This window comes from Anguilla anguilla, chromosome 1 (assembly GCF_013347855.1).
Source record: "Anguilla anguilla isolate fAngAng1 chromosome 1, fAngAng1.pri, whole genome shotgun sequence".
NCBI lineage: Eukaryota > Metazoa > Chordata > Actinopteri > Anguilliformes > Anguillidae > Anguilla > Anguilla anguilla.
Genome location: NC_049201.1, coordinates 70,202,732 through 70,228,281, shown reverse-complemented (window position 1 = coordinate 70,228,281; position 25,550 = coordinate 70,202,732). Strand labels below are relative to the sequence as shown.

Sequence of the window (25,550 nt, the reverse complement as noted above, 5' to 3'; positions counted from 1 at the left end):
TCAGAATACTGGGACAACAAAGCAAACACAAAAGAGACATACAGATACAAACATTTACATGGTCAATGTCATTTTCACTTACAGTTCACAATTTATTATTATTATATTATTAATATTACTATTACTATTATTGTTATTATTATTTCCATTGTGGTGTGCTAACAAAGCGAACCAAAAGGCCCTCAGTAATAAACACAGTAATTAAGGTTCCCGCGATATCCTAGAACAGTACGTAAGGAAGGTAGCTGAGACATGGATCACGGTAAGTAAAATGGCTGCAGAGATTACTGAAATAGGGAAACAGTGAAAGAGATGCATTCCAGAGTGTGGGTTACAATGGAGGGGAAGAGAAAAGACTAGCATTTTGGAGGCAAGAAGGGAACCTGGTGGGCAGAATGGATACTGAATATGACTGACAGTTAAGCCGGGTCTAACTCGTACTTTACAAGTAAGGCACTTTTACCACAAATCATTAAAACCAAAGTGAACACATGAAGCATTCCTTTCATTTCAGTTTCTTCACTTGCACTTGAGTGGAAGACTGAAAGAAATCTGAGCCCAGTTCTTTCATTCATCAGAAATAACACTTACAAAAATATAAAGTAAACCCGTATTTCACACTGGAATCAAGTCTCTGTCAAAAAACCACACAAACCGTCTGTCAATGTCTCAGCTGTCACAGCACTGTCTGTTCCTGAATTTTGTCTTCGACCTCTTGACCCACAGCTCAAAGCCACAGTGTATATGGGGATAACACTAACGACTGAACAGGTCTAGAATATATCCAGCCATGCTGGATCAGGGTACACATGACTGGCATGGGTTGCAACACTATCTCAGGTTAGTAGATGGATATTAAGGGACATTTGGGTAGATTTGGATCTTCAGTTTTTTCTTTTTTTTAAATGACAGCACAGACCTCTGTAAAACCCTACAAAATAAATGACAATGAATTCAACCTGTGTGCTTTTGGTTTTCGTGTTTGAGACCAAGACAAAGATGCACAAAGGTGGTACACACACGTAACATAAGACAGCATTTTCTTTACTTCACAAAAAAGTTAACACTATTTCATTTTTGACAATTCTTCAATGACAGCTAAAGACCATAAGCACCATTACCACAGCCTTGAATCCTGTTCTAGCCTGCCACAGCAAACATGGTAAGCATCTGATACTGTTGTAGTTGCACTATACGGTAGTTGCACGTAACTGTCAACTGAAATATCACTGAAATGTCACTCAAAAGGACTGCAGTGGAGTTCAACTGATGTGAACACCATGGCGCTAAACAGTAGCTCAGATGTGACCACAGCCTCCATTCCACTAGACTGAATTAAGAGAATGGAGAGGGGATTTCCTGTTTAAACAGGACCTTTGGTCTCAGCACTGTTGAGTCTGGTGGAGTCAAAGGAATTGCTGAGAAGCAGTTCAATAAGCAGCATTAATACAGCTATTAACTCAGGGAATTCATGCTCTTCCTGCATTGTGCATGCAGGAAGTGTCAATGAGCCTGACCATAGATATAAATCACATAGATAAAGCTAGTTGTACAGGGAGGGATTGGGGGCGTGGGCAGCGGGTATAAAGAAGTGAATGAAGAGAAAGATGAGAAACTGACTTGTTAAGAAACATATTTTAAAAAGCTTAAATTTGGTGAACACCATGACTTCTTATCACCCACATTTCCTGAGACAGAAGGAAACCGAGAAAGATTTGTAGTCAATGTGATACATCCTTCGCAACCATTCGGTTATGCTCATTGCAGGTGGTGTTTTTGAGTTGTCTATCTATGGGTGTGTGCCTTTGACTTTTCCAGAGTACACGCGTACACTGTGTTCAGCAGTTTCTTTGTTTCTCAGAAGGTGGAAGCACCTCCTTCATCCTCTCACCCTCTCGCGCTCTTCCTCTGTCAGGACTCCGCGTGAGAGATATCTGTTCTGGCCGTTGGTCTCCCCTGTGTGGTATCACTCCGTCTTGCAGTGGTTGTTGTTGAGGACAGAGTGGCCGTTTTGCACCGGCCCGTTCTTCTTCTCCCGCTCTTCCTCCTCCTCTTCGTCCCCCGACTCGTCCGTTTCATCCCTGTCGCTTCTCTCATCCTCCACGGTCTCCTGAAGGATGGAGAGAGTGCGTGAAAGAGACCAGCTGCGGCCTGTTTTTTGTTAAGAGGAATCAGCGTGTCTTCAAATCGGCTGCACGGACCTAACTTTCACAACAACATGCAACGTCCGTCTCAGCCAGATGGAGTTTGACTGCTTGTTAAAGACATTGGGGACCACTGAATCACCGGAGTGCAGATGTTCTGCATATTTAAAAACAGCCGTGTCTCAAATGTATTCATGCAGCCACACACACACACACACACAAGCTCACACCACACACACACACACACACACACACACACACACACACACACAAGCTCACACCACACACACGCACTTAGTCTTGCTGTGGCGCACATGTGCACATATACGCATACATGTACACAAGCACACATTATTTTTTATGGCGAGTGCAGGCGGCCGACTGCATACGTTGTTGGTCAGGAACTTGATGGCCATGCGCACGATGAGGACGGCCCAGAAGACGTGCAGGCACTGCAGCACCAGCAGCAGCCCGTTGAAGAAGTAATACCCAAAGAACGGGCGGTAGACAGTCACCGGGTACACCCAGGTGCAGTACATGATCCTGGGGGAGAGAGGAGAGAGTTAGGATCAGGACCTCCTCTAAGGCTCTTATCAGTGTGCAGCGCCAGGATGAGCACAGTTTCGTGTCAATGAGTACCGGTGAGAAGCAACATTGTGGGCAGTGAGATAACACAGTGGAGTACACTCCAGTGACTCGTACATGGATCAGGGTCACTGCTCTGAATATCGTACTTTAATTTGCCATGACTTAGCTGCGAAACAGCTTGTGTGGGTTATGCAGTGCCCTTTAAACCACTATGTGTCTAACTCTCCCACTACATTACAGTGCAGTCAATGAAGTAACAGTGCAGAGGGCCATATAAGAGCAGTGTGCTGTGCGCTCAGTCTTTGTACTGTGCTGTGGAGCATCACACACGGCTGGATGTGAGCGCGTGTGTCGGCTTCTCACCAGAAAGGGAAGAAGACCAGACGGGTGACGATGAAGACGGCGGCGAAGGCGATGAAGATGTAGTTGCAGGTGTTCTTCCAGCCTGCGTAGTTGAACATCTTGGCTGACTTATAAAGGACAGAGTGATTTATGGAGATTAAAATGTTTTTCTGTCGTTGAATAATTTCTCCCCCATATGTTGTACATTAATCATCAGTCCACAAAAATAGGTTGAAGGGAAATGGGTCATAAGTTCACATTTACAGGTGGACCTCAGCTGTTGTACAGTGTCCTGTTGAACAGTGATATGTAGTGGAGAGGCATTGTAGTAAAGTTTTGATAAAACACAGTGTTGTTGGTACTACTGCATTTCAGAGTGTTGTAGGCTGCAGTGCAGTGTCTGCGTGGTGATCGTTTTAATGTAACACATTATTTGTATACGCATACCTCTAGCAGGTAGTCAGAGGCATCGTGCACCAGCATGATCAAGGTTCCCGCCCGAATGTAGTTGAGGCACCAAGAGAAGCTGATCAGCGTGATAGTGGCAACATGGTGAACTATCTGTTCCTTAAAGTCCTAAAAGAGAGAGAGAGAGAGAATTTCTGAGATGCAGATGGAAACATTCGTACATTGAAGTACAAAAGTCTATACAACCAAGCCAAGCCTGCATAAGCACAGATAGGTTTGAACACTTATGGTTGTATTAATTATAAGCCTCATTGATTGTTTTAGTCTGATTAAGTTGTTTTTGTGTTTTAACTTCATTCTCAATGCACATTCGCACAGGCGCGCACTGCTTCCCACTGGTAGAGACAGATAGCCACATATAGAGTTTGTTTGTAAGGATATACATTAGCCACAGATCAAAGGGGTGTCACCGGCAAGTCTGGATGCAATGTATATTTCTTCCTGGGAATGTTCACACCTGGCAATTATCACACCTCTGACTGGAATACTTAAACTTGTGGCAGTCTCGTTGAGATTCGGACGGAATGCTCGTCGAGGCACCGAGGCAAGTCTCCCTTCGCGAGTTGTAATAAAACATTTTCAATTGGAAACTGGTCATCAGTGTGTTACTTCACCGGTCCCGACTTGGTTCCACAAGGGAGAAGATTCCCAACAGCACAAAGCATATTGCTTAAGTCTGTGCTCAGTTTCTTTTCACTGTATTACCTTTGGTACTTTTCTAGTGTTCAAAGTGCTGGCAATCCTGAAACAGGATACAATCCTGTTTAAACAACTGCTCAGTTTTAGACAGTATGGTGATGGAACTGGAAGATGACTCACTTTCCGCTTGACGTCCGACGCTACGCTGAACAGCAGAGATGCATAGAAACCCAGCTCAATCATGTAGTACCAGTACTGAGATGGCAAAAGGGTCTGGAGAGAGAGAGAGAGAGAGAGACAGAAAGAGGGAGACATGGGAGGAAGATGAATTAGAGAGGGTGGGAGAAAAAGACAGGGACAGGAAGATTTACGCTATGAAATAACAGATCACATTACGAGGTTATTAAAGACACTCTTAACGAGAGTGACCTTCAGTGTAGGAAACATTTATGGAGCATCGCGCAGTTCTGGCAGGCCACGAGAGTCAAGCGCTCCGGCTGAATCAGCTGATGGCTCAGCTGGGTGATGTTCGCCTATCACAGTACATTCACTTAACAGGGCGGTCTACTTAAACAGCCTCCCTCTACTCATTCGGCTGCTCCTCCTGCATGCAAGCTGCTGCACGTTGCTTCGTAAATCCCGTCCACCACCCCAGCTCCATCCCTATGCGTCAAGAATTTGCATTTCTCCATTCCTATGTGTTAAGAATTTGTATTGCTCCATCCCTATGTGTTAAGAAATTGCATTGCTCCATCCCTATGTGTTAAGAACTTGCTTTGCTGCTGGATCTGTTCTGTGTGTACCCCTCTAGGGGGGTTTGGCTGCTGGCCTCCCGGCCTTATCCACGCGGGCTGCGTGGTTGGCGGGAGAGCTCCAGAACAGAGCCATACCACCAAACATAACTGTATTGCCTTTATTGTCAATAAAGATCTACTTTGATGACAGTGGTCCTGACAGAATAGGCTTTTAGTGGAGTACGTTACACAGTTCATGGTTTTTCTTCGCCATTTACACAGCAAGAAATTTACTTTATTTACGAGTCATTCAGGCTGGGGACCTGAGGTTTCTATCTGTCACCACATACTGAAATAATGATCTAGTAAAACTAATGCACTTCATATACATGGAGCACAGTGACACAAGTCACCAGACCTAATAAAAACTTACATACCAATACAGGGAATCCTTCCCACATTTGCTTCACGTCATAGAGCCAAGGTTTCTGTAGGGAGAGAGAGTGTGTGTGTGTGTATGTGAGCAAATATGAACTTCAGACAAATGGAAACAGTTGTTTGTGGAGCACCGAAATAAGGAGCTTGGATACATCTGACTGGTTCTGTACGTGGGGAGGAAAAGTAGGCCATAAGAAATGATCTCCGAGTGAGATGGAGGGATAGGAGGAACAGAGGTGGAAGAAGAGGCGATGAAAGGATGATACTCACATCGATGAGTGCAGCTAGGCCAGCAATGAAAGCAAGAAGGTAAAACGTAAATCTCCAACTGCAAGAGAACACACAGTCTCAACACCCCGCATACACAACTGGACAACAACACACCTCTAACAACACTTCTGGAAAGACGTTCTCGACGCCCCACATTCACAACAACACAGCATGGACGGTGTTAAACAAACACACGCATCTCTTAGCATCTCTCATTCACAATCACAGAACAGGTACAATGTTACACGCAGTCACAACACCCAGGAATCACAATCACAGTGAACAACACTGATATCATTCAACCGATACACAACCTCATTCACAACTCCACCACAATCTCAGCATGTCACATTCACAAACAGAATGGGGTTGCATTGAAAACGAAATAATTCTCAGAAAAACACATTCTCGGCTACACCAAGCACCCTGCTTCAACACATCAGTGAAAAACCCCTACACGAGTAACACAACATCACGCACACACAATTCCAGTTATACCCCCACGCATATTCACAAATATGCACAACAGAATCAGCACAATGTTCAGTCGAGAGTCCTGACACTACAGCCCACAGCTACACTATACAGTATAAGAATGGAATTCGTTACACATCACAGCACAACAGCGCTTTAGAAACAGCAGCCTATAGATGCACAAATGAGAAAGACTGGAGGAGGAGGGAAAGAAAGCTACAGATGGCAGGATAGAGGGTAGGAAAGAAAGAATGAAAATGAATGTGAGGAGACACAAGGGAGAGAGTGATATCAATGTATGAGACGCAAGGAGGGAGAGGGGGAGAGAGATCCTCAACAGTACTCCTGTTGTCTGCAGAGAAACAATAGGTCGATTCAAACCGCAGGCCTACACAGCGACCACAGGACTCAACACCACATGTAGCACAGTACACACCATTAACACCAAACGCATATGACCACTGGTGATACTGAACCCTCAAAACTACCTTCAAACCCACATTGCAGCTCAAGTGCAGATAATTTTATCTGTTCATCTCATGCTTCAAAACCAAATGTCCATTATTATTATTATTATTATTATTATTATTATTATATGAGCATTTCATTTCATAAGAATATTCAGTACAAAAAGTGAAAGACTGTAACAGAGTGTAATTTTCTTTAGACAAAGTCCTGCTCAATAATACCTCTCTGCTCCACGGAAGGATTAAAATCTATATTGAAGAATTAGCTTTGAAGTAGCTTTCAGAGGCAAAGAAGTATTCAGCCAGTGTCACTAGGGTATCTTGACACATGTTTTACAATTTGAGTTTTAAAGTCAATTTCCCATCAGTTACTCCGGAGAGAGGCTATGTTTAGCTAGCAATGCCCCTTAAATATACTTATAGGAAATCTGTCACAGGCAAGCTAAATATAAACATGTAAAACAAATTTAGTGAATATAAATACCCTAAAAGCTACGGGTCAGAAGAAGTCTCCTGAAATTAATCAGACATGATTGGATTCTATTAAGACAGAGATGTAAATAATTAATGCCATCAGAATTTCACATGAATTTCACATTAGGACAACCAATGGTTACACAATCCTGTATCAGTGGCACTCAAACTCCCACTGGAATCCTCACTACCTGTAAGGGCATCAGAATGGATTAGGAACTGGGGGGTTGTTTACACACAAATGAACGGTAAATATTTCCAGTCTTTTACTCAAATTGTTCATCGTATTGTCCGGCCGGGACCACAAACCAGATCTGTGCAAATAATTTGAGAACCAGACAGTCCGGTCGAAGACCGGGCATCGGGTAACCCTGGGTAACCCCAGCTGTAGCGTCACCGCACCCTCGTGTCTCAGTGCCAGCCAGCGTACCTGGCCTCCCGAAATTTCTTGAGAAGGCTGGGCCTGTCCTGATTCCTGCGCCGCCTGAACCACTGCTGGACCTGCCGCACCGAGCGACCCGTCTGTTTACTCAAGCTCTCTATCGAACTCTGCAGGGGGGGTGGGGTTCAAATCAGACAGACAGATACAGATATGGTCATTAGTCCTGCATGTAAAATGCAGAGTGAAATTTTGATTTTAGGCATTTAGCAGCTGCTCTTATCCGGAGCAACTTACTTAAATTCTTTTACGATGTGTTTAAACAACTGGTTATTTAGAGCAGCAATTAAAATGTAAGTGCCTTGCTAAAATGTGCAACTTGAAGTGCCCCACCTGAGAATCAAACTTGTGATCAAGTCCAGTTCCCAAACCACTGTACTATACTGCCACCCAGACTTCTGTTCCTTTTCCACATATAGCTTTATGTCATTGTTCTGATCTTGGACCAGGCCCATGCTTTTAGCCAAACATATATATTTGTGTTAACTTGACGGGTAAACTATATCACATTTGTTCCAGATAGTTTTCTTACATTTCAAGAAGGACGATTTGTTCCAAAACATTCATTTCAGTATGTTTCTTGAGAGATCTGTACATATGGTGCATTAAAAAAACTGCCATTGAAATTATATGCTCCAATTAGAATTAGCCACACATTGCTATGAGTTACTGGACAGATTAATAAATATTGTTTTCAGAAAATATCAGTTTCAAGTTAAGAAACGTGTTAAAAGTTCTGTGTGTGGGTTAGATTAGAAAATATTTCATCTTCTATTACAAGAGACAAACTAAAAGTACAGCATTATGATTACTGGGGCTGTTTAGCACTGTATGTGTAATTGTGCATCTGCAATGTCTGGGTGCATTACTATGGGTGTGTAGTTGCATAATTACCTGTGTGGGCTGTTTGGATTTGCTACGGTAGTATGATTCCAGAGTGGGGTTGTGTGCTGCCCTGAGTCGAACTTTCTCTTGCACCCCAAGTAGAGAGGCCAGCGGGGTTGCCACTGTCCTAGTGTGGGACAAAGATAAAGGGAAATGGAGGGAGAAAGAAATTAAAATGGAATGTAAGAGAAGGTGATAAAAGAAAAGAACAGGACGATAATTTAGAGAGAAAGAATATTCTTATGTATTATATATTCTTACATAAAATCCTTCTTGATCATCCAATGAACAGAAAGTGTCGAAATAAAGCGTCAAATTAAAAATAAAACTGTGAAAGAGGAAATGCAAACAGAAACCAGGAGGAAAGTGATAAGGAGGGATGAGATAGAAAAAGCAACACAGATGGCGAGTGATGAAAGGAGTTAGCGAGAAGACCTCATTTCAAAAGAGCAAGAAGGGGGCGGAGAGCGGTCAAGGAGGAGAAGAAGAAGTTAGCCTCTGACCTCTCAAAGGCCTGCCTGACAGCCAGGAACGCCAATGCGATGGGAATGGCGACCCAGAGGTCGCGGGCCTTGGCGTAGACACGCCCGTCTCGGTCCTGCAGGTCGGCCCAGCCCAGTCCTTCAGGGAACCACCGCCGTTCCTGCCAGAACCAGTCGCTCAGTCCCGCCAACATGCTGGGAGAGGAGGAGAACCCCCAGGTTACTAAGAGACTACAGCTCACTGCAGGTGGAGAGGGGTTAGGGCTAACACACATACAGACTGAGCGGACACTGCAAGGTTATCTGACTGATCTCACAGTATCTTATAAAGGAAGCCTCCCCTCTTATTTTTTTAATACTTATTTTCATCAAAGATGCTGTAATGTCAAATGCCCTGGTCTTTCACAAACACACGTGTTCTCTGAAGCGCATGAGGGAGAGAGAGAAAGAGAGAGTGAGAAAGAGAAAGAGAGACAGAATTTAAATAGTGGTGATTCATGCATGTGCTGACTATACCCCACCCCCCCACACACTCACACCCCACCCCACCCCACCCAATGCCCCCACCCCCACCTCCACGCTGGATGTAGGGTGGAGTCTAACTCCAGATGACAGATGCAGTATCCAGGCAAATACGCATAGCATGGTTTGGCTCTCTTGCAAGTATGCAGCAGGATTTACAGTCAGATTAAGGCGGTCCAAACATATGAGAAACATGAATGTGAGCAGACTGCTGTCCAATGCGATCCCGGGATGAATCATACGCTCCTCGCATTGCAGGAAATCAACGTAACTGAGGAAAATCAGCTATGAGCTTATAAATAGATGAGACCTACTGCAACTGAACAGGGGCTGTAGAAATAAGTACAATCCTTATTTTTTAAACAGAAATAGGAATATTTTATAGGCCCTTAAATTATATATTAAATAATGGATGTTGGGCAAACACTCTCCAAGACATGGCTTTTGCATTTAACATGCTATTCAGATGGGGGCAACAAGGCTTGCATTTTACACAGCTCACCACTTCCTTGACCCACTTACACGGGAGCGCACTTTGCAGCAGTAACCCAAGTGGCCACCCAAGGGCTGAACAGCTGCTGTGGCTTAGCACAGCGCGCTAACCACAGCTAACCACGACATGACCACGGTCACGGCTGCATGAAACCCTTTCCCCATGTTACACCCAGCACATTTAACCAGTTTGGTTTTGGCAAAAGGTTCAGAAAAGGAAACGGGCTCACAGCCACAGTGTGTCTGTGTCTTCTGCAGGATTTGAGTTCACCTCCTTCTGGTTTGCAATGTCTGGTGTCCAGAGCACAACTCAAGTGCTGCCCTCACCCAGCGAAGCTATGGCCGCTGCGTTTGGACAACATTAGGAGCATTGTTGAACTCTCGCATTAACGCGTGTGCGCTGAATTCCGCGCATCATGAGACATTGGTCATCATTCCCTCATTTTTAGCCGTGCGGACGAGCCAATGCGCTACTCACAAGGCCCTGGGCCCGCAGATGAAAAATACAAGGCTGCAGCACTGGGTGGAGCCAAGGACGCTGGATCCAAGTTGAACAGACAGGATGCTTTGGCCGCAAGCATAAAAATAAATGTGGCTGATGAAATCTAAATGCCACATTAACTGTAGGAAACGCTCCGAGACCACAGAAAATACTTACAATATTTTGGCCATGAAGCCTGTATCTGGTCAGTCTCTTCTTAGTAACGTCAAAGAATGCCAAGGGTGAATGCACTGGGAGGCATCCTGCAAATGTATCCCCAAACGAGGTCTTTGGGAATGCATATTCTGAGTGGGTCACTGGATATATGATGAAACATGAATCAATGACTGAAAAAATGTAACCAGAGTAACGACAGTAAAAATGTAATTATATCTGTCAATTTAAATATTAATCTGTGATATCCATCATCAATTATGTGAATTAGTATTCAAGTGTTTGTCTTATTTTTTATCAATACAAAAAAAATGAATTTCTATTCTTTGTTATGAATTTTTCTGAAGGCAAGACACACAAAGCTGTTATTGTGTATGAATGTAGATCTAAGTTCTAGTCCTTATTTGCACAGTCGGTCTGTATATTTCCGTATTCAATCTTACAAGCCACACTGAAATATGGTATCGATTCAGCTAAAGGTACACCACTAACAGGAATGTGGCTATCCAATAGACACAGTGATTACAAACAGAATCTGTAGATGAACAGGAAGCGGGCAGTGTGTCATCTAACCACATCCCTCACCTACATTTGCCACCTGGCATCCGGACATACTCAATATAACCAGCCCTCAAAAAAGAACTTAAACTGTTCGTTCGTGAGCAAGAAGATTCAGTTAAAGGTGTGAGTCAACCAAAGCTGGGAGGCTGGACTCAATCCATTAATGTAGCTCACGCAGTGTAGCTCACACCATCTGAGCTCTACCCACTGAAGCAAAGGGGGCGGGGCTTCACACAGATGCTCTGGGCCAGGCACTGGATCCGGCACGCAGCGCCATATTTCCTTATGGCAGTCTTTGTCGGCCATTTATTGGCTGACAGCATCATGTGACTGGACTGGCCACACCGCTCTGAGCCAATGATGACACTGGATTGCCTTTTTGCCTTTGTGCAAATGGTCCAGGAGCTTTGAGCCGGAAAAAATATGAGCTTTTCTCTTGGAGTTTACAAGAGAAATTAACAGAAAGTAAGTGGCATTACTATATGTAAATATGCATATATGTATATGTGTGTGTGTGTGTGTGTGTGTGTGTGTATGACCTATAAGCAACATTGAACAGTGATTGTGCAGAGCTAATGAGCTATCTTGTCTGATCATGATATATCTGAAACACTAGGTGTAAGAGTGTGATTTGCATATTCAATATTTCAAACTATGTGCGTGTCATCCCCTCAGGGTGAATGTTCTGTAAGTCAGATACAACTGCATCCAGTCATTTACCTAAAGGGTGTAAGTTCACAGTATTAATTATTCTTATTGATAAAAAGAAAACATCCTGCAAAAAAAGGATGTTTTCTTTTTTAAATTGGTTTCAGAACCAATTTTGCATCAGCATAACAGGTTAAAACATGGTTGTAAATAAGCCCTTCTCTGCAGTACAAATACTCAGCCAGATCAATCAACACAATTAACTTTAATTCAAGCCAACGAGGACTGACATACCAGGTATATTCCTCTCCTTTTAATCCCCACTTTGAAATTTCCATTCAGGACGTCCCACTGCTAGTGTCCACATTCAGGTGCCTAATCCACCCCGAGGAGCAGCTACTAAAGCGATGAGGTAGAAGACACCCTGCCAACTGAGACACTTCCTCCCTGGGGCAGAGCTTTGGCCAATCAGGCCTTTCCCTGCTAATGCTGTCCAGCCACAGGCAGGACAGTCAACTTACACTTACATTAGGTTACGCTATTTCAGGCATTTGGCAGACGCTCTTATCCGAAACAACTTACACAGCTTATTTACAGAAGCAATTCAGGTTAAGTGCCTTGCTCAAGGGTACAATGGCCGTGCGCCACCTGGGAATCGAATTTACAACCTTTGAGCTGTAAGCCAAGTTCTCTAACGAAGAACCAGCGTCTCAGCAGAAAGCGATGCCCACTTCTTTTTTTTTTTTTTTTTTACTTGGAGAGCTGCTTCACCTGAGTCGGTAAAGCACACCGTGTAATAATAAAACATGAGTCATTTTAGCAGCCCTGGGAAACTGCAAAAGAAATTAATACCATTCTACAATGAAACTGAATACACTTTTTAATTTTTTTATTCATTGTGCCCTGTCATCATTTTGAATCAACCACTACGCATAGCCATTTCCCAGACTTTCTCCTCACAGGACAGAAATCCTTTGATGGTGTTCTTAGAAGTTTAAAACATAGGAGCATTTAATTCTTTCAAGATTTTTTCCAATCTTATACCACTGCGGATATTATCAAGCCTTATAGAACCTGTGAAAGGGCAAACAAGAGGAGTAGATGGAGGAGCCACCCATCATTGATTTTTTGTCAAAATAAGCAAACTCACAACATTTTTTTCAGTAAAAAATTAAATTCAGTTATCAACATTGCTGGTAATATTTGTTTTGAAATTTGAACACTGCTGTCAGCTGTTAATGTACATCCTTCAGCTGCACTGTGAGGTGGGTTCAGCAAGGTCCCACAGCTCCCACAGGAAGTGACATAAATGCACGCCGCGTCTTCAAGGTAAAACACCTGCACACATACACATACAGCCAACCTACTTAAATACAGATATTAAATATAGATGAATATACAGCACAATAAAATAGAGTTGGACAATCAAATTGAGTCAGTAAAAGGCATTGTAGTGTGGCTGCCTCTTCACCAACATCTCCAGGGCAGACGGGGTCAGATTTAATGAATCCACAATGATGGAGTTGACCCAAATGATGTAATTCACAGTTGTAATTACTAATTGACCATTCACATTATGCCCTCACTCGCCCTCATAGGCTACACGACGGTCCACTACTGTATAATGTTTCAATTTGCTTGAAGGGAATTGGTGATTAACAACTGCCCAGATTAGTTAACAATGTTTTTTTGTAACTTTGTAATTTCTCATCAGCGTATACTAAAACTGTAACTATAGTTATGGTGTCAAAGTTATGTGTAATGCAAGAGACCTCATTATGTGTCGTTGAAAGTGCATATAGCTACGAATCAACGATTAACCATACCCAAATTAAAACAGGCCTAAATATGAAAATGTTTAAATCTGATTGCACGGGAGAATGTAATGTGTTTTGAAGAAACTATTACTCAAATTGCCTGTTTAGGAAAATGAACGCTAGGACATCATGGCTGCATTGCTGCTTATAGACTCAATAACCTAGCGGGAGCTCGGTTAGACTTTAAATAACAGGGAAGGGGAGGGGAGAGGAAACGCTGTGGAGGAAATGATCGGTAACTTCACGTTGCAACAAACAGTAGTTCCACGGCGTATTGTCGTTGATTCAGACATATTTATAAAGCGAGTGGGAAATTTGGTTGATGTATTGCAACAATTAATTTTTTTTAAGCGACTCGCAATAAATTAGGCTAAACAATAGCTCTCACGTCGAGTTTCCGAACTTCGACAATGCTAGAAATTCGTAAGAATACCACATTCAACTTTGCCCTCCGGCGCATATAATGCCTTCGAATAGCACGGTGATGTAGGCTATTGCCTCACAGCTGTAAATATTTTATTCATTAGCTGTACGTGGTATCGGGGCGGGTAACCGCAGAAGGAAACTCCCAAACTCATGACCGTTGTTTATCACGTTGTTCTGTATAGCCTTGGCTGCATAGGCTACTCACGAGAGACAGTCGTTCGCTCTTTTCCTCACGACGTTGAATGTTACAACAAATAGGCAAACATTAATTCTGAGGACACAATCATAGCCTACAACCCAGGCGACTTACACACTCTCATCAATCATCTACTGTTGCATGTGACAATAACCGGTTGTCCGTAGAAGACTGTGACTTTTGATTTTATGAGCTGTTCAGGCTGATCGCGCTATATGTAGGCTAGGCTTAATTTGTTTTCCATCTGATCGTTGAATTTGATATCCACAAACCTTCTGCAAAGACACAACTTTGGTAGTTCCAGATGTTCTTTCACGTGTTATTTAGTTGCTTATCTGTGGCGTATACCCGCTATTTGGCCGGCTGTTCTATTTCAGTTCTGATCTTTGATCAGTGCTAATCTGTTTAATGCGGCAATTAACTCAGTTGTTTACTTCAAGTGATACAATAGCCAAGATGTAGCTGTTTAACACAATAAGTGAAAACAGCTGACGCCTGAGGGGCAGTCTCCAAAGGCAACATAGTAAAATGTCCAGTGTTAAATTAACCCCTACAGTATATTTTACTGCAATAGAGTAGGCTACATGTGGTCCCTATAGGGCTCATGTAAACTTTGTTAGAGCTGAATTAACACTGGACGCTGTACAGTGTAGCCTACATGTTACAATGTGGCGGTGATCGGACAGGACACCTCCTAAAACAGTAGGTTTAAACTATAAACTGCTTGTAGCCTAATCTGTACACTGCACTGATTTCTGACATCACTTTAGCCTACCACTGTGCAAGTATTTTCATATAGTCAGTACAAGTAGAGCAGGTGAGTGAAATTTGAGGTGAACACAGGTGTTTATGCATAGTGTCGCTATTTGTCTGGTATATCGTCTGAAATGGTTCATGCATAGCTTATGCAAGTCAGGCATAGGTTTATATGCTATGTGTTCCAATGTGAGATCTATGGGCAGAGTGTGCACTGACCCAGGTATTTCGGGTAATGTGGCAATAGGGTATTGTTTGCGTGAACTCTGTACTGTGGTTAGACACACCGTAAATGTCCAGTGTATATTAAACTCTAACAGAAAACATGACTCCAGTTGGGACCATATGTAGCTACCCTGTAAGAGTTTATTTAACACCGAGCATTTTTCTGTGCAGATGTACAGATTCAATAACGTGATAGACAATAGAACAGTGTGAAGCTGAGCAACCCTGTGCTGTCAGCCAAGAGGAAATATGATTAGAGTGACAATAAACGTTGCACATGATAGGAGTCTCTATGAATAACAGTTATTCATTGATGTAACGGTGGCTACTTACTTCAGTCAGAGAGTCCACCCTGGTCCACCCAGGAAAGAAGGTGAACACAACGATTAAATATGTACAAAACCCAATAAATCGTTATTGAGGATGCTAGCTGTTGATGAAGCAACGAATGGTTGAAGCCAGTCGTTAGTTTATAACGCCTCCGAAGTTGCCGCCGAATCGCAGTCTGTTGGTGGGTCAGTGTGTCCGTAGCCTATATGGGTTTATGGTTCGACCTATCTGTCACGGCAGCTTATCTGCATATTTTTACCCGTTTTAATGAAAAAAAAAAAGAATTAAATTGGTGAAATGAAAACTCGCTGATTATTCGTTAAATTCTTTGAATTGATTTCGTGTGCCTGTAAGTGTCCTCATTGATGAAAATGAGAATCCAAGCTTATTCTTTTAAGATAACTTTCCCACTTTTTATTCGTGTCCGCCGGTGATGGAAGGCAACGGTTCTCCGCCAAGAACAGCCAATCGGTCAGTCCTCCTGTTGTATCTGACTAGAGGACAGAAAATGATCCAGGAGGGAGGGGTAATAGACAAGAAGAGGGGGAGGGATAATAGAGTGACGTTTAAACGCGGACGAAGCGCTAAAAGGACTTCCCAGCTCTTTTCTGTATAGTAAAACGCTAACTTTACCCCACCTCTTCCCTCATTCAACTTTTTTATTTATAGGTTTACGATTCTAAAATGACCGTAATATAACTTTATTAACAAGATTAAAAACTGGCACCCCATTTCACTTCGTAGATTACATTTCTTTTCGTTACAATATGTGGGAGGCAAACGTGATTTAGTCTCCTTATTTTTTGGTGTTGTGATTTCTACTGGCAACTCATCAAGTTTAGTGTGCACGTGTTAGGCCTATATTGTTCCCGGTGTGGTGCAACAAATTCGGAGAGGACCGGAATCTTTGATGTGCTTAGCTAAGTGAGTTCTCTCTTAATTTGTCTTTGGGAAAGAGACGTCAAAGGGCTGATTGGACAATGAGGCATATGAACCGTGTGCAAGGTACAAAGAGCGAGAGGTCATTGAGGTTGTGCGCGAGATCTACCGGGTGACTATCACTGGAGTACCTTACCAAAGCTGAGCATAAGTTCCCAAGTATAGACCGGTTCCTGGGTATAGACCGGATAATGGTAAATCATCTTGAAACAATTAGATGAATATAGCAGGTTTACTGAAAAAGAAACGTTTCATTTTACAACCCGTTATTAAAGCCATGTTCTGCTAGGAGGAGCAGTTACCCATTCGACGTGTATGTATTTATTTATTCTGGCGCGCCAAGTAACATATGCAGTGCTTTCCACACGCACCGGATTCTTCAAAATTAATAAAAGGTCTACCACATTCCATTGCCTCCTGTGGATACTAATGCGATTTTATTGCGCCCAACCTACCAATATAGAATTCCATGTAGGGCCTGCCCAAAAAATTAAAAGTGAAACACGGCTTCATTCGTGGCTGACGTGAAGGAGCTATGCCAGTCCCCTCCAGGGCAGGTTTGAGAGAGGTATGGTCTTCTACCCGTGGAGTTCGGAGGGTAGGCTACACATTGACATATTTTAACTTCCCATCTGATCCTCATATCAAGATTCTTCCCTTTGTGTATATTCTTCTTCATAGCACCAACATGGCACTCTCTCTGGAGATCAATAATGGCTGCCAGGGGCTCTGGCAATGATTTTGGACCCCATGAAAACAACATACGTGACCATACTGTCTTTTTTTTTTTTTTTCCACACCTACCTGGCTTTGGGCCCCTAGAATTATTACCACTTTTCTGCCCACTTATGCTGGCACTGATGGCACTTGCCATCATGCATTGATAAGAATTTAAACTAGTAGTTGGTGATGCTCACCAGGTTGTGTGAAAAAAAATCATGGTTGCATGGTCTCAATAATTCAACCGATTAGGTTCATATTTGGGTGAAAAAAATCATGGTTGAATGGTCTGAATCAACAACACACTTTGAGGGCTGTTGCTGACCTGGAATTTTTATAAAATCACCAAATAGTGGAAGAATGTGTCCAATTTTGTCTATATCAAATGCTTTTAATAAGTCAGACTAATGATTTTTCTGCTTCCTCTTTGATTTTGTCTGCATGTTTGCCTTCAACTGGAATGGACTTGCGTTCAATAAATACCGCATTTGCTTAAAAACAGCGTACTCTGTTTTTGTGAATAATTAATGATCAATGTTAAACAGTACACTGGAACAGTCTCACTCGAAGATAGCAGAGGACTTCTCCACGGAACTTGACCTTAGGCTGTTGTCCTGATTAGATATGCAGTCAATAAAGATCTGCACAACATGCACACACATTCACCACTAAACAAGTATATACAACTAATTCAGAGGAATACAAAGGGTTTGCTTAAACAGAACCCATTTTACAGCGAAAGACACCTACGGATCAACAGAACTTCCACCTTTCACGCCCTCTACTGGGAATCACTATAATTGCAGTTTGGCTGAGGAGGCTATTCTGTTACTTGGCTGAATCAACATTTTGTCCTTAACTTTGGTTCACGGTTAATGCCAAAGGAATTTTTCTTAACAAACATAGTTTGGCGAGCGCAGAGAACACCAAAATTAAATAACCAAACTGTGGAGGAAATAACTAACGGTTTCATTCATCGGTCAGTCAAAGTTAAGGACAAATGTAGATTGAACCCAAGGGCAGAGTCCTTTCCCTCCTGAACCCTTCCACCCCCCATCTCCCAGCCCTTTTTATGCAGTCACCATTAACACCCTTGCACAGAGAAACCACACTGTCAACAAAAATAACACCGTGGTCATTATTATTATTTGTTTTTTTATTTTAACTTAAAAAGAGAGATTGGATCAAAAACAAGAAGCAATAAATAAGAAATAAATTATGATAATCATTATAATGATCATTTCATAATTATAATTATGCAATTACAAAGTGTGAGATATACAGACCCACAAAAATGGATTTCTCTAAAAAATCCTAAAATCAAAAAAGTTCCCCCAACTCTTTTCCTCAGTGTTTTACCCGCTCACCAAAAAGGAATTCATAAATTAATTAATAAATAAAAAATACTTCAAATATTAAAACTCCCAAGTTTTCTGCCTTCCCACCCACATTTCAACAAAACTAAGCTGAAATTGAAAATATGTTGAACTTTTTTCAACCCCTTCCCATTTTTAAATGCAATAATCCCTTGATAATAATAATCATAACAATAATAATAATATCTCATTGTTTTTCATATTTTTATGTAAAGGATTCTTAGTTTTGCATTTTTTTCTTTTTTCTTTACTCTTCTTAAACTAAATTATTTACAGTTATAAGCGTTTTTCTTTGTCTTTCTAAACTACGCTTGCTGAGTCAAATCTTTTTCAGTTTTTTTTCTTTTCAGAAAGAGAAGCTAACTCTTCACAACATATGATAGACCAGAAGAAGTAATATATTATACTTAATTACTCTTTTTTCATCAGTGCCCTCACTCAACTTTAATACCGTCTTTCATTCCTGCTCCTCTAACCCCTTCTTCATGTGCTGTACACCTGGAATAAACCCCTCCTAGACCCCAGTCAAATCTAGTTCAATCTGGATAAGATGGTCAGGGGTTAGTATGTCTGTGTGTTTTGTAAGTGTGTCTGTACACGAGTCTCGGGTCTGTCTTGCAGACATGTCTTTGTGTTTTCCACTGGATATGTGTCTTTTTTTTTCTTTTTACATTGGTCCGTACATATTGATAAATATGCTGAGCATGGAGTCGTGTGTCTGACGTGTGATTGTGCAGTTGTGACTTTAGATAGGACGTCCTGATGCTTAACAGACACCGCAGTCTGAGGCAGCATTCACTGGAAACTCTCCACAGGCATCTACTGAATCTTCACCTGATATGAAGGGAGAGAGAGAGGAGGGAGAGAGGAGAGAAAGTAGGAGGAGAGAGAGGGAGAGAGAAAGAGAATTTCTTAGGCTGAAACATACATTGTCTGCATGAACCCTTTGTGTTCCAGTCACCCAGTGTCTCTGGGACTTTGCCTGCTCTGTTTAGTTCAGAGATCACTGCAATTGCCACAATCTGCAGTGATTTCAGGTCCAAACCTACTCAGTTTCATAAAGAATTGGATTGGCAGAATATATGTGATCTGTTCAGATCTGGGATCCTTGGGTTCAGAGGAGCAAAGCAGACTCTTGGGTCGACACTGAAGTGAAACAACAGGTGTTCAGAGACAGGGTGAGTCTGAAACCAACACAGGATTCTGTGCGTGAAACAGAAAGGCTGCCTTTGATGGCCTGAGTTTGTAGGTTACTAAGTACACCCCTTGTTTGAACTCCATTTAATGACTGGAATATTTCTGTGAACCACTTGTGAACCATGGATTCACTGGAAAACACTGATTCAAATGAAGGATGCATTTGAGCAGTATGTGCCCAAAAGTATAAGTTTCACATAAATGCATTAATTCTACATGTATATTGCATAATTTCGTATAATAAAACAGGCTTGAATAAAGTTCAAATTGAACCAGGTGGTATGTGTAAGTTAAACTCTGATCATATGTTCAGTTCACATTTTCTAACCAGGAGTTAGAATAAATCTAACCACAATTCACTTTGTCTTTCTCTTTGAGTTAACACATCAGTATAGTGTAAATTAATTTCAGTATAGTCACAACATCAGGCACTTGGTGAACTTGAATTGAATAAAAATGTGGAACCAGAAAGAGTAGCACTTTCTGAAATTCCTTACAAAACTTTGGGGACAAAGTGTTTTGCATTTGGATTTAAAATCTTACACCCCTCATTTGAAACGGTACTTTCCACAAATGTTTGACAAAACGTTTTTCATTCGGTTATCTTGTATATATTCTTCTGACTTATTTCTCAACCAAGGTTTTTGGAACTTGAGTTGAAACATGGAGTGTCAATGCTTTAGATGCCTCCCTCTACAAGGCATACGAATTGAGATTACCTAGTCTGAATTTAGACTGGCATACTGAAGTCTTTCAACAAAATATCTCTATGTAGTCCTTATATACATTTACACACCAAGTGCCCATGCAACTCACAAAGTGAAACCCAGATTGCTGTCCAAAATGTGTGTGCATGCGCACACGTGTGTGTCTGTGAGGCTGAGCATGTACGTAAGTGTGTGTGTGTGTGTGTATGCATGTGTGTGTGTGTGTGTGAACATGTATGTTGTTGCATGTGTGTGGTGAGTGTGAGGCTGAGCATGTGCATAAGTGTGCGTGTGATAGTGTGTGTGTGTGTGTGTGTGTGTGTGTGTGTGTGTCTGTCTGTCTGTCTGTGTATGTGTGCGTGTGTGTGTAACCTGTATTAACAAGTGTATATTTATGGTGTATTGCATACTATAATTTCTTGCAGGCAAACAGATCCCCAACATGCATAACTCTCTGGCAGAAGTTGCAGTGTAGGAATTCTGGGAAACTAACAGGCAAGTAATTTGTATACTCACGCAATTTACTTTGTTATTATTTTTGTCTATTTTTCCAGATTTAACAGTTTCTTTCGTTTCCTGATAAGTCTTACTGTTGTTCTGAGATTTTAAACACATTTTAAAAGATTTCTTTGGATGCTGGATGTATTGGGCACCCTGAAGAAGTGAACTGATATATAATTGAAATAATAAACTGCAACTTATGGAACAACCCAAAAAAGGGAAAAGCAAGATTTTTCTTGCACCATTTTGAAGCAGATTTTTTGCGAAAGTTTTTTCTTTTGTGTTCTAATTACCCAGAATTCCTAGACAGGAAGGCTGTTTTCCAATCAGCACAAGGCATCGTGTTTCACCATGACAACCACAGATCATTACCTCATAACACAGGCTAGGGTAAAACAGTTAGAAGGTATAGAATGAGAGACAGAGAGAGAGAGAGAGAGAGAGAGATGGAAGGGGGGAACAAGAGGGAGAAATGAAGTCTGAAAAAGGGGAAAGAGGTACCTATCAGAACTTCAAGTGAATCCACACTCTTCCCACCACCATCCACAAATATAGTCCACTTCAGTGTGCGGTAGAGATCCATTTAAGCCTGAATATTTTTTACTGTACAGCACATTGCGTACAAATATAGGCTATAGATACTGAATTATTATTATGAAGTAATAAATACAAATTTGAATCATCATTAAAAATGAAAAATCTTCCAATGAGGTATACAAACTGTTGCATTTCAGGACAGATAAGTATGTCCCTATAGTTTTATCACAAAACTGAAAAAAGTCAAAATGGTGGCAGGACTGGCCAAATTTAGTTAATATTGCTGCCAAGCCTAAATTCACCTGCAACCAATTTGTTCAAGCATGTAAAGTGCTTTTGGGACAGGTTCACGGGATGGTCCGAGATTAGCACTGCATTTCTACCCAGGTAGGAGAGAAAAGCAAAGTGGCAGAAAACTGGACCAATCAGGGTGTTGCAGGGATGTAGGCGGGTGTGGAAAACAGTGGAATGATGCATTATCTGTAAAGGAACCCAGGGAAAGTCACCCGCTGGTGCGGAAGCCCTGTCAGTCCAATCCTTATTACTAGCTGACATTCTTTGGTTCAGCTGTCTCACCAAATTCTGTCCCGTTCTGACTGCGATACAGTGTGGCATGGTGGGCATGGTGGGTTTGGAATATAGACTGAGTTGGAGTTCTGATCCGAACAGGGCCTCAGCACTTCTAATAGAAACGCACGTCAGAATCATAGAACTCCCCACAAAACTGTGGCGCAGACTCCATAACCTGTCACCGTGTTTGTCAGTGATCTAACGGGTTGTTTTTTTTAGTGTCTAGCACACACTGCAGTGTGAGAGCGCTGACAGGAATGCGAAACAGACACCCAGACGAACACTGATACAACCTGACTCCCACGTACAAACACGCACACGCGCACATGCACACGCACACGCGCGCACACGCACACACTCAAGCGCATGCTTACACGTATGCGCAAACACATGTGGACGCACGCTCCGGTGAATTCCCGATTCAAATATTTTGCACACACACTCCGTTGCATGCACAAATGCACAAATACACACACGAGCTCACACTCTCACGTACCTACACACAGTATGTGTGCATACAAATTAATCCCCTCCCCAACTAAAAATACATAAAATAGTAATGATACTTATTGTGATAGTAATTGTGATAATAACAACAATCAACACACTAAGGAAACTGATCAAAAACAAAACTGTAAACGATATTAGTAAATACAATGATAATGGCATAAATGACCAAAAGGTGTGAAAATTACAGTAAGTGATAGAAGTTATATTATTATATATTGCCAATTGTAACATTATTCACTATCTCAGTGTGACAGTAATTGATCAGTATGTGCAAAAATACAAAATAAACTCACAATGCACCAAACACAATCCATTGTCGCCACGGCAACACGGCATGCGGTTCACAGCATGGCCGGTCGCCTGGGGCAACGAGCAAAAAACAAACATATTTGCCAACTGCAACCAACACAGGCAATCGCCACGGCAACCCAAACACAGGCAATCGCCAACGGCAACCAACACAGTCCAATAAACTTACAACAACGTGAGAGGAAGGGGGGGCAGGGCTTTATCGGTTGCTAGGTAACCATAGCCATAGCGACGGAGTCTTCACAATTTATGATTGGACAGGAGGATCTTGGATGTGGTATGTTGTATTCAGGAAAAAAATAAAAACAGTACAAAAGATAAATAAAAAGTAAAAAATAAAATAAAGAACGATAACAATATTTGTTTTATTGTTTTAATTATTGTTTTAATCTAATTCAATTTAATGATAGTTAATTAAATTAATTAAACATTAATTAAACATGGTTTAACTTTAAATTTTCTTTTGAACTACCAGTTTTCTTATCTGAAAAATTACCCTTTTCTTACCACCAGCTGCCTGAATCCCACCCTTCTTTCTATGTTCCCCTTTCCCACCAATCGTCTTTCTCAATGAGCAGTGATTGACAGGCGCCCTGAACATTCCCTTCTGCTTTAAGCCACACTATCGCCATTACTGCCTGTTCATTTTACACCCCGCTCTCACTCGGCCTAGTCCCCAGCGCTGCCGCTCCCCTCCCCGCTCCGCCTCACCTCTCTCCGGCTCCCCCCGGAGCCTCAGTACGGCCGGTTGGCGTCCTTGGGCCTCTTCAGCTGCACCTTCAGCCGCTTCATGCCGATCTGGAAGCCGTTCATGGCCTGGATGGCCGTCTGGGCGCTGGCGGGGTTGTCGAAGCTCACAAAGCCTGGGGAGCCGAGCGGAGGATTAGCGTGGCCCGGCGCGGCGGCTAAAGGCCCTTTTCCACGGGCGGATTATCGCCGCCCTTTGAGGGATTGTGGCTCTTTTGTTTCGCCCAAAAAAAAAAAAGGTTACATCTGCAGGAGCCAGGGGAATTAGCGATACACCACAGTGGGCCTGGTTTATGGGGATACAATAACAATGCTATGTAAATCGTAGCCTGTTATGTGTGTGGCAGTCTGGCTACAGTACCCTTCGTGTGACTCAATCTTCGCACACAAGCATGTCCCCAATCGGCAACGTCACTTGCCTCCTCCCCCAAATTTGTCGGTATATTTGTCATTAGAATATTTTTTTTAGTTTGCACGCTGCACTGTACATAGTCGTCATTAATGTGCACTGAACATTAATGTGTTGGCGGCAGCCCCTTATTTTAAGCGTCTGTTTGAATGACGCATTTGTGTGCTGTTGCTGATGACAGTGTGAATTTCCCCACTGGGGAACAATAAAGTACATCAACACCATCAGCATCAGCATCAGCATCAAAGCAGTTTTCAGGCGTTCAGCGGCAGCTGTTCAAAGGCAGCTGCTGCCTTGCTCGTTTGCGTTATTGTAAAGTCACTTAAGCATCACAGAAACAACCATCCGGAGAATGAAATATGTTCAGTACAAAGTAATTGGACTTTTGCCAAGGGGGCGTTTGCAGCCTTTGGACTATAGTGGGCGCTCACAGACCCTTTGGACTATAAAGGGGGTGTTCACAGACTCTTTAGACTATAAAGGGGGTGCTCACAGACCCTTTGGACTATAAAGGGGGCATTCACAGACTCTTTAGACTATAAAGGGGGTGCTCACAGACCCTTTGGACTATAAAGGGGGCATTCACAGACTCTTTAGACTATAAAGGGGGTGTTCACAGACCCTTTGGACTATAGGGGGCATTCACAGACTCTTTAGACTATAAAGGGGGAGTTCACAGACCCTTTGGACTATAGGGGGCATTCACAGACCCTTTGGACTATAAAGGGGGTGTTCACAGACCCTTTGGACTATAGGGGGCATTCACAGACTCTTTAGACTATAAAGGGGGTGTTCACAGACCCTTTGGACTATAGGGGGCATTCACACAGCGTGTCTCCCTCACCAAAACACTTGCTCTGGTTGGTGGCGCGGTCAACAAAGACCTTGGCGGAGATGACGTTGCCAAAGGGCAGGAACATCTGCAGCATCTCTGAGTCAGTGAACTCCTGGGGCAGGTGGTAGATGAAGATATTACATCCCTCAGGACCTGAATGAGAGGCACACACACACACACATACGCGCACAAACACATAAAGAGGTCAGTTAAACCACAGAAGGCTCTTACTGCACAGAGGGCAGGAGAAGGTGGGGATGGATGGAAGGAGGAAAGGTTGTTGAGGGAATTAGGGAAAAGATTAAAAGAGGATATCAGGGATGGTGGGATGGGAATGTGAGAAGGAGACTGGAAGGAGAAAAGAAGAGAGTGCGAGACAGAGAAGTATACCTCACACTTGAAGCTAGGAGCTGTGAGATGGACAGAAAGGAAGAGAGTGATGCAGGATGAGGCAGAAATACCACCGGAGCCAGACAGGGAGGGAAGTGAGACAGCAGCAGGGTGGAGGTGTGATGGGTGCAGTGCCATTCTGACAGGAAGTGCCGTCACCTTCGCGCTGTTGCTGTTGCTGGGGCTGCTGGTGTTGCTGGGCAACCAGGGTGGGTTGCTGTGGGAACGGCTGGCCAACTAATCCATACGCAGCAGGGTACGCCGCTATAAAGAGATTGATAGAGAGTCTGAGACTAGCGCTCTGAAAAGACACAAACACACAGGCACATAC

General features: G+C 42.6%; 2 protein-coding genes and 1 long non-coding RNA gene across 13 annotated transcripts in view; 1 reads left to right on the top strand and 2 right to left on the bottom strand.

Moving 5' to 3' along the window:
• Positions 1 to 908: 908 nt before the first annotated feature.
• LOC118231221 (ceramide synthase 2-like) lies at positions 909 to 15,959 on the bottom strand. Its single transcript, XM_035425251.1, has 12 exons — positions 15,884 to 15,959; positions 15,476 to 15,494; positions 8,866 to 9,039; positions 8,372 to 8,489; positions 7,469 to 7,587; positions 5,624 to 5,681; positions 5,353 to 5,403; positions 4,362 to 4,454; positions 3,522 to 3,650; positions 3,096 to 3,202; positions 2,534 to 2,687; positions 909 to 2,110 (listed from the first exon to the last, which is right to left on the bottom strand). The coding sequence occupies exons 3-12, from the start codon at positions 9,036 to 9,038 to the stop codon at positions 1,967 to 1,969; spliced, it is 1,146 nt and encodes a 381-aa protein (XP_035281142.1). The 5' UTR covers position 9,039; positions 15,476 to 15,494; positions 15,884 to 15,959; the 3' UTR covers positions 909 to 1,966.
• Positions 11,463 to 12,614, top strand: LOC118231823. Its single transcript, XR_004766193.1, has 2 exons — positions 11,463 to 11,539; positions 12,065 to 12,614. It is a non-coding gene; the product is annotated as an uncharacterized LOC118231823 (long non-coding RNA).
• Positions 15,960 to 18,272: 2,313 nt separating the features above from the next.
• The window catches only part of LOC118210390 (CUGBP Elav-like family member 3), a 31,681-nt gene continuing 24,403 nt past the window's right edge, over positions 18,273 to 25,550 (bottom strand). For 9 of the 11 annotated variants that reach the window (XM_035386590.1, XM_035386545.1, XM_035386599.1 and 6 more), the window contains 4 exons: positions 25,379 to 25,483; positions 24,839 to 24,982; positions 23,550 to 23,701; positions 18,842 to 19,341 (listed from right to left, as the gene is read on the bottom strand). In XM_035386590.1, the coding sequence (XP_035242481.1) occupies positions 23,574 to 23,701; positions 24,839 to 24,982; positions 25,379 to 25,483 (377 nt within the window). In that variant the 3' untranslated portion in view covers positions 18,842 to 19,341; positions 23,550 to 23,573. Of the gene's footprint in view, positions 19,342 to 21,284; positions 21,298 to 23,007; positions 23,106 to 23,549; positions 23,702 to 24,838; positions 24,983 to 25,378; positions 25,484 to 25,550 lie in introns of all 11 variants that reach the window. The other 2 variants (XR_004761849.1, XM_035386538.1) reach the window with 2 other exon arrangements.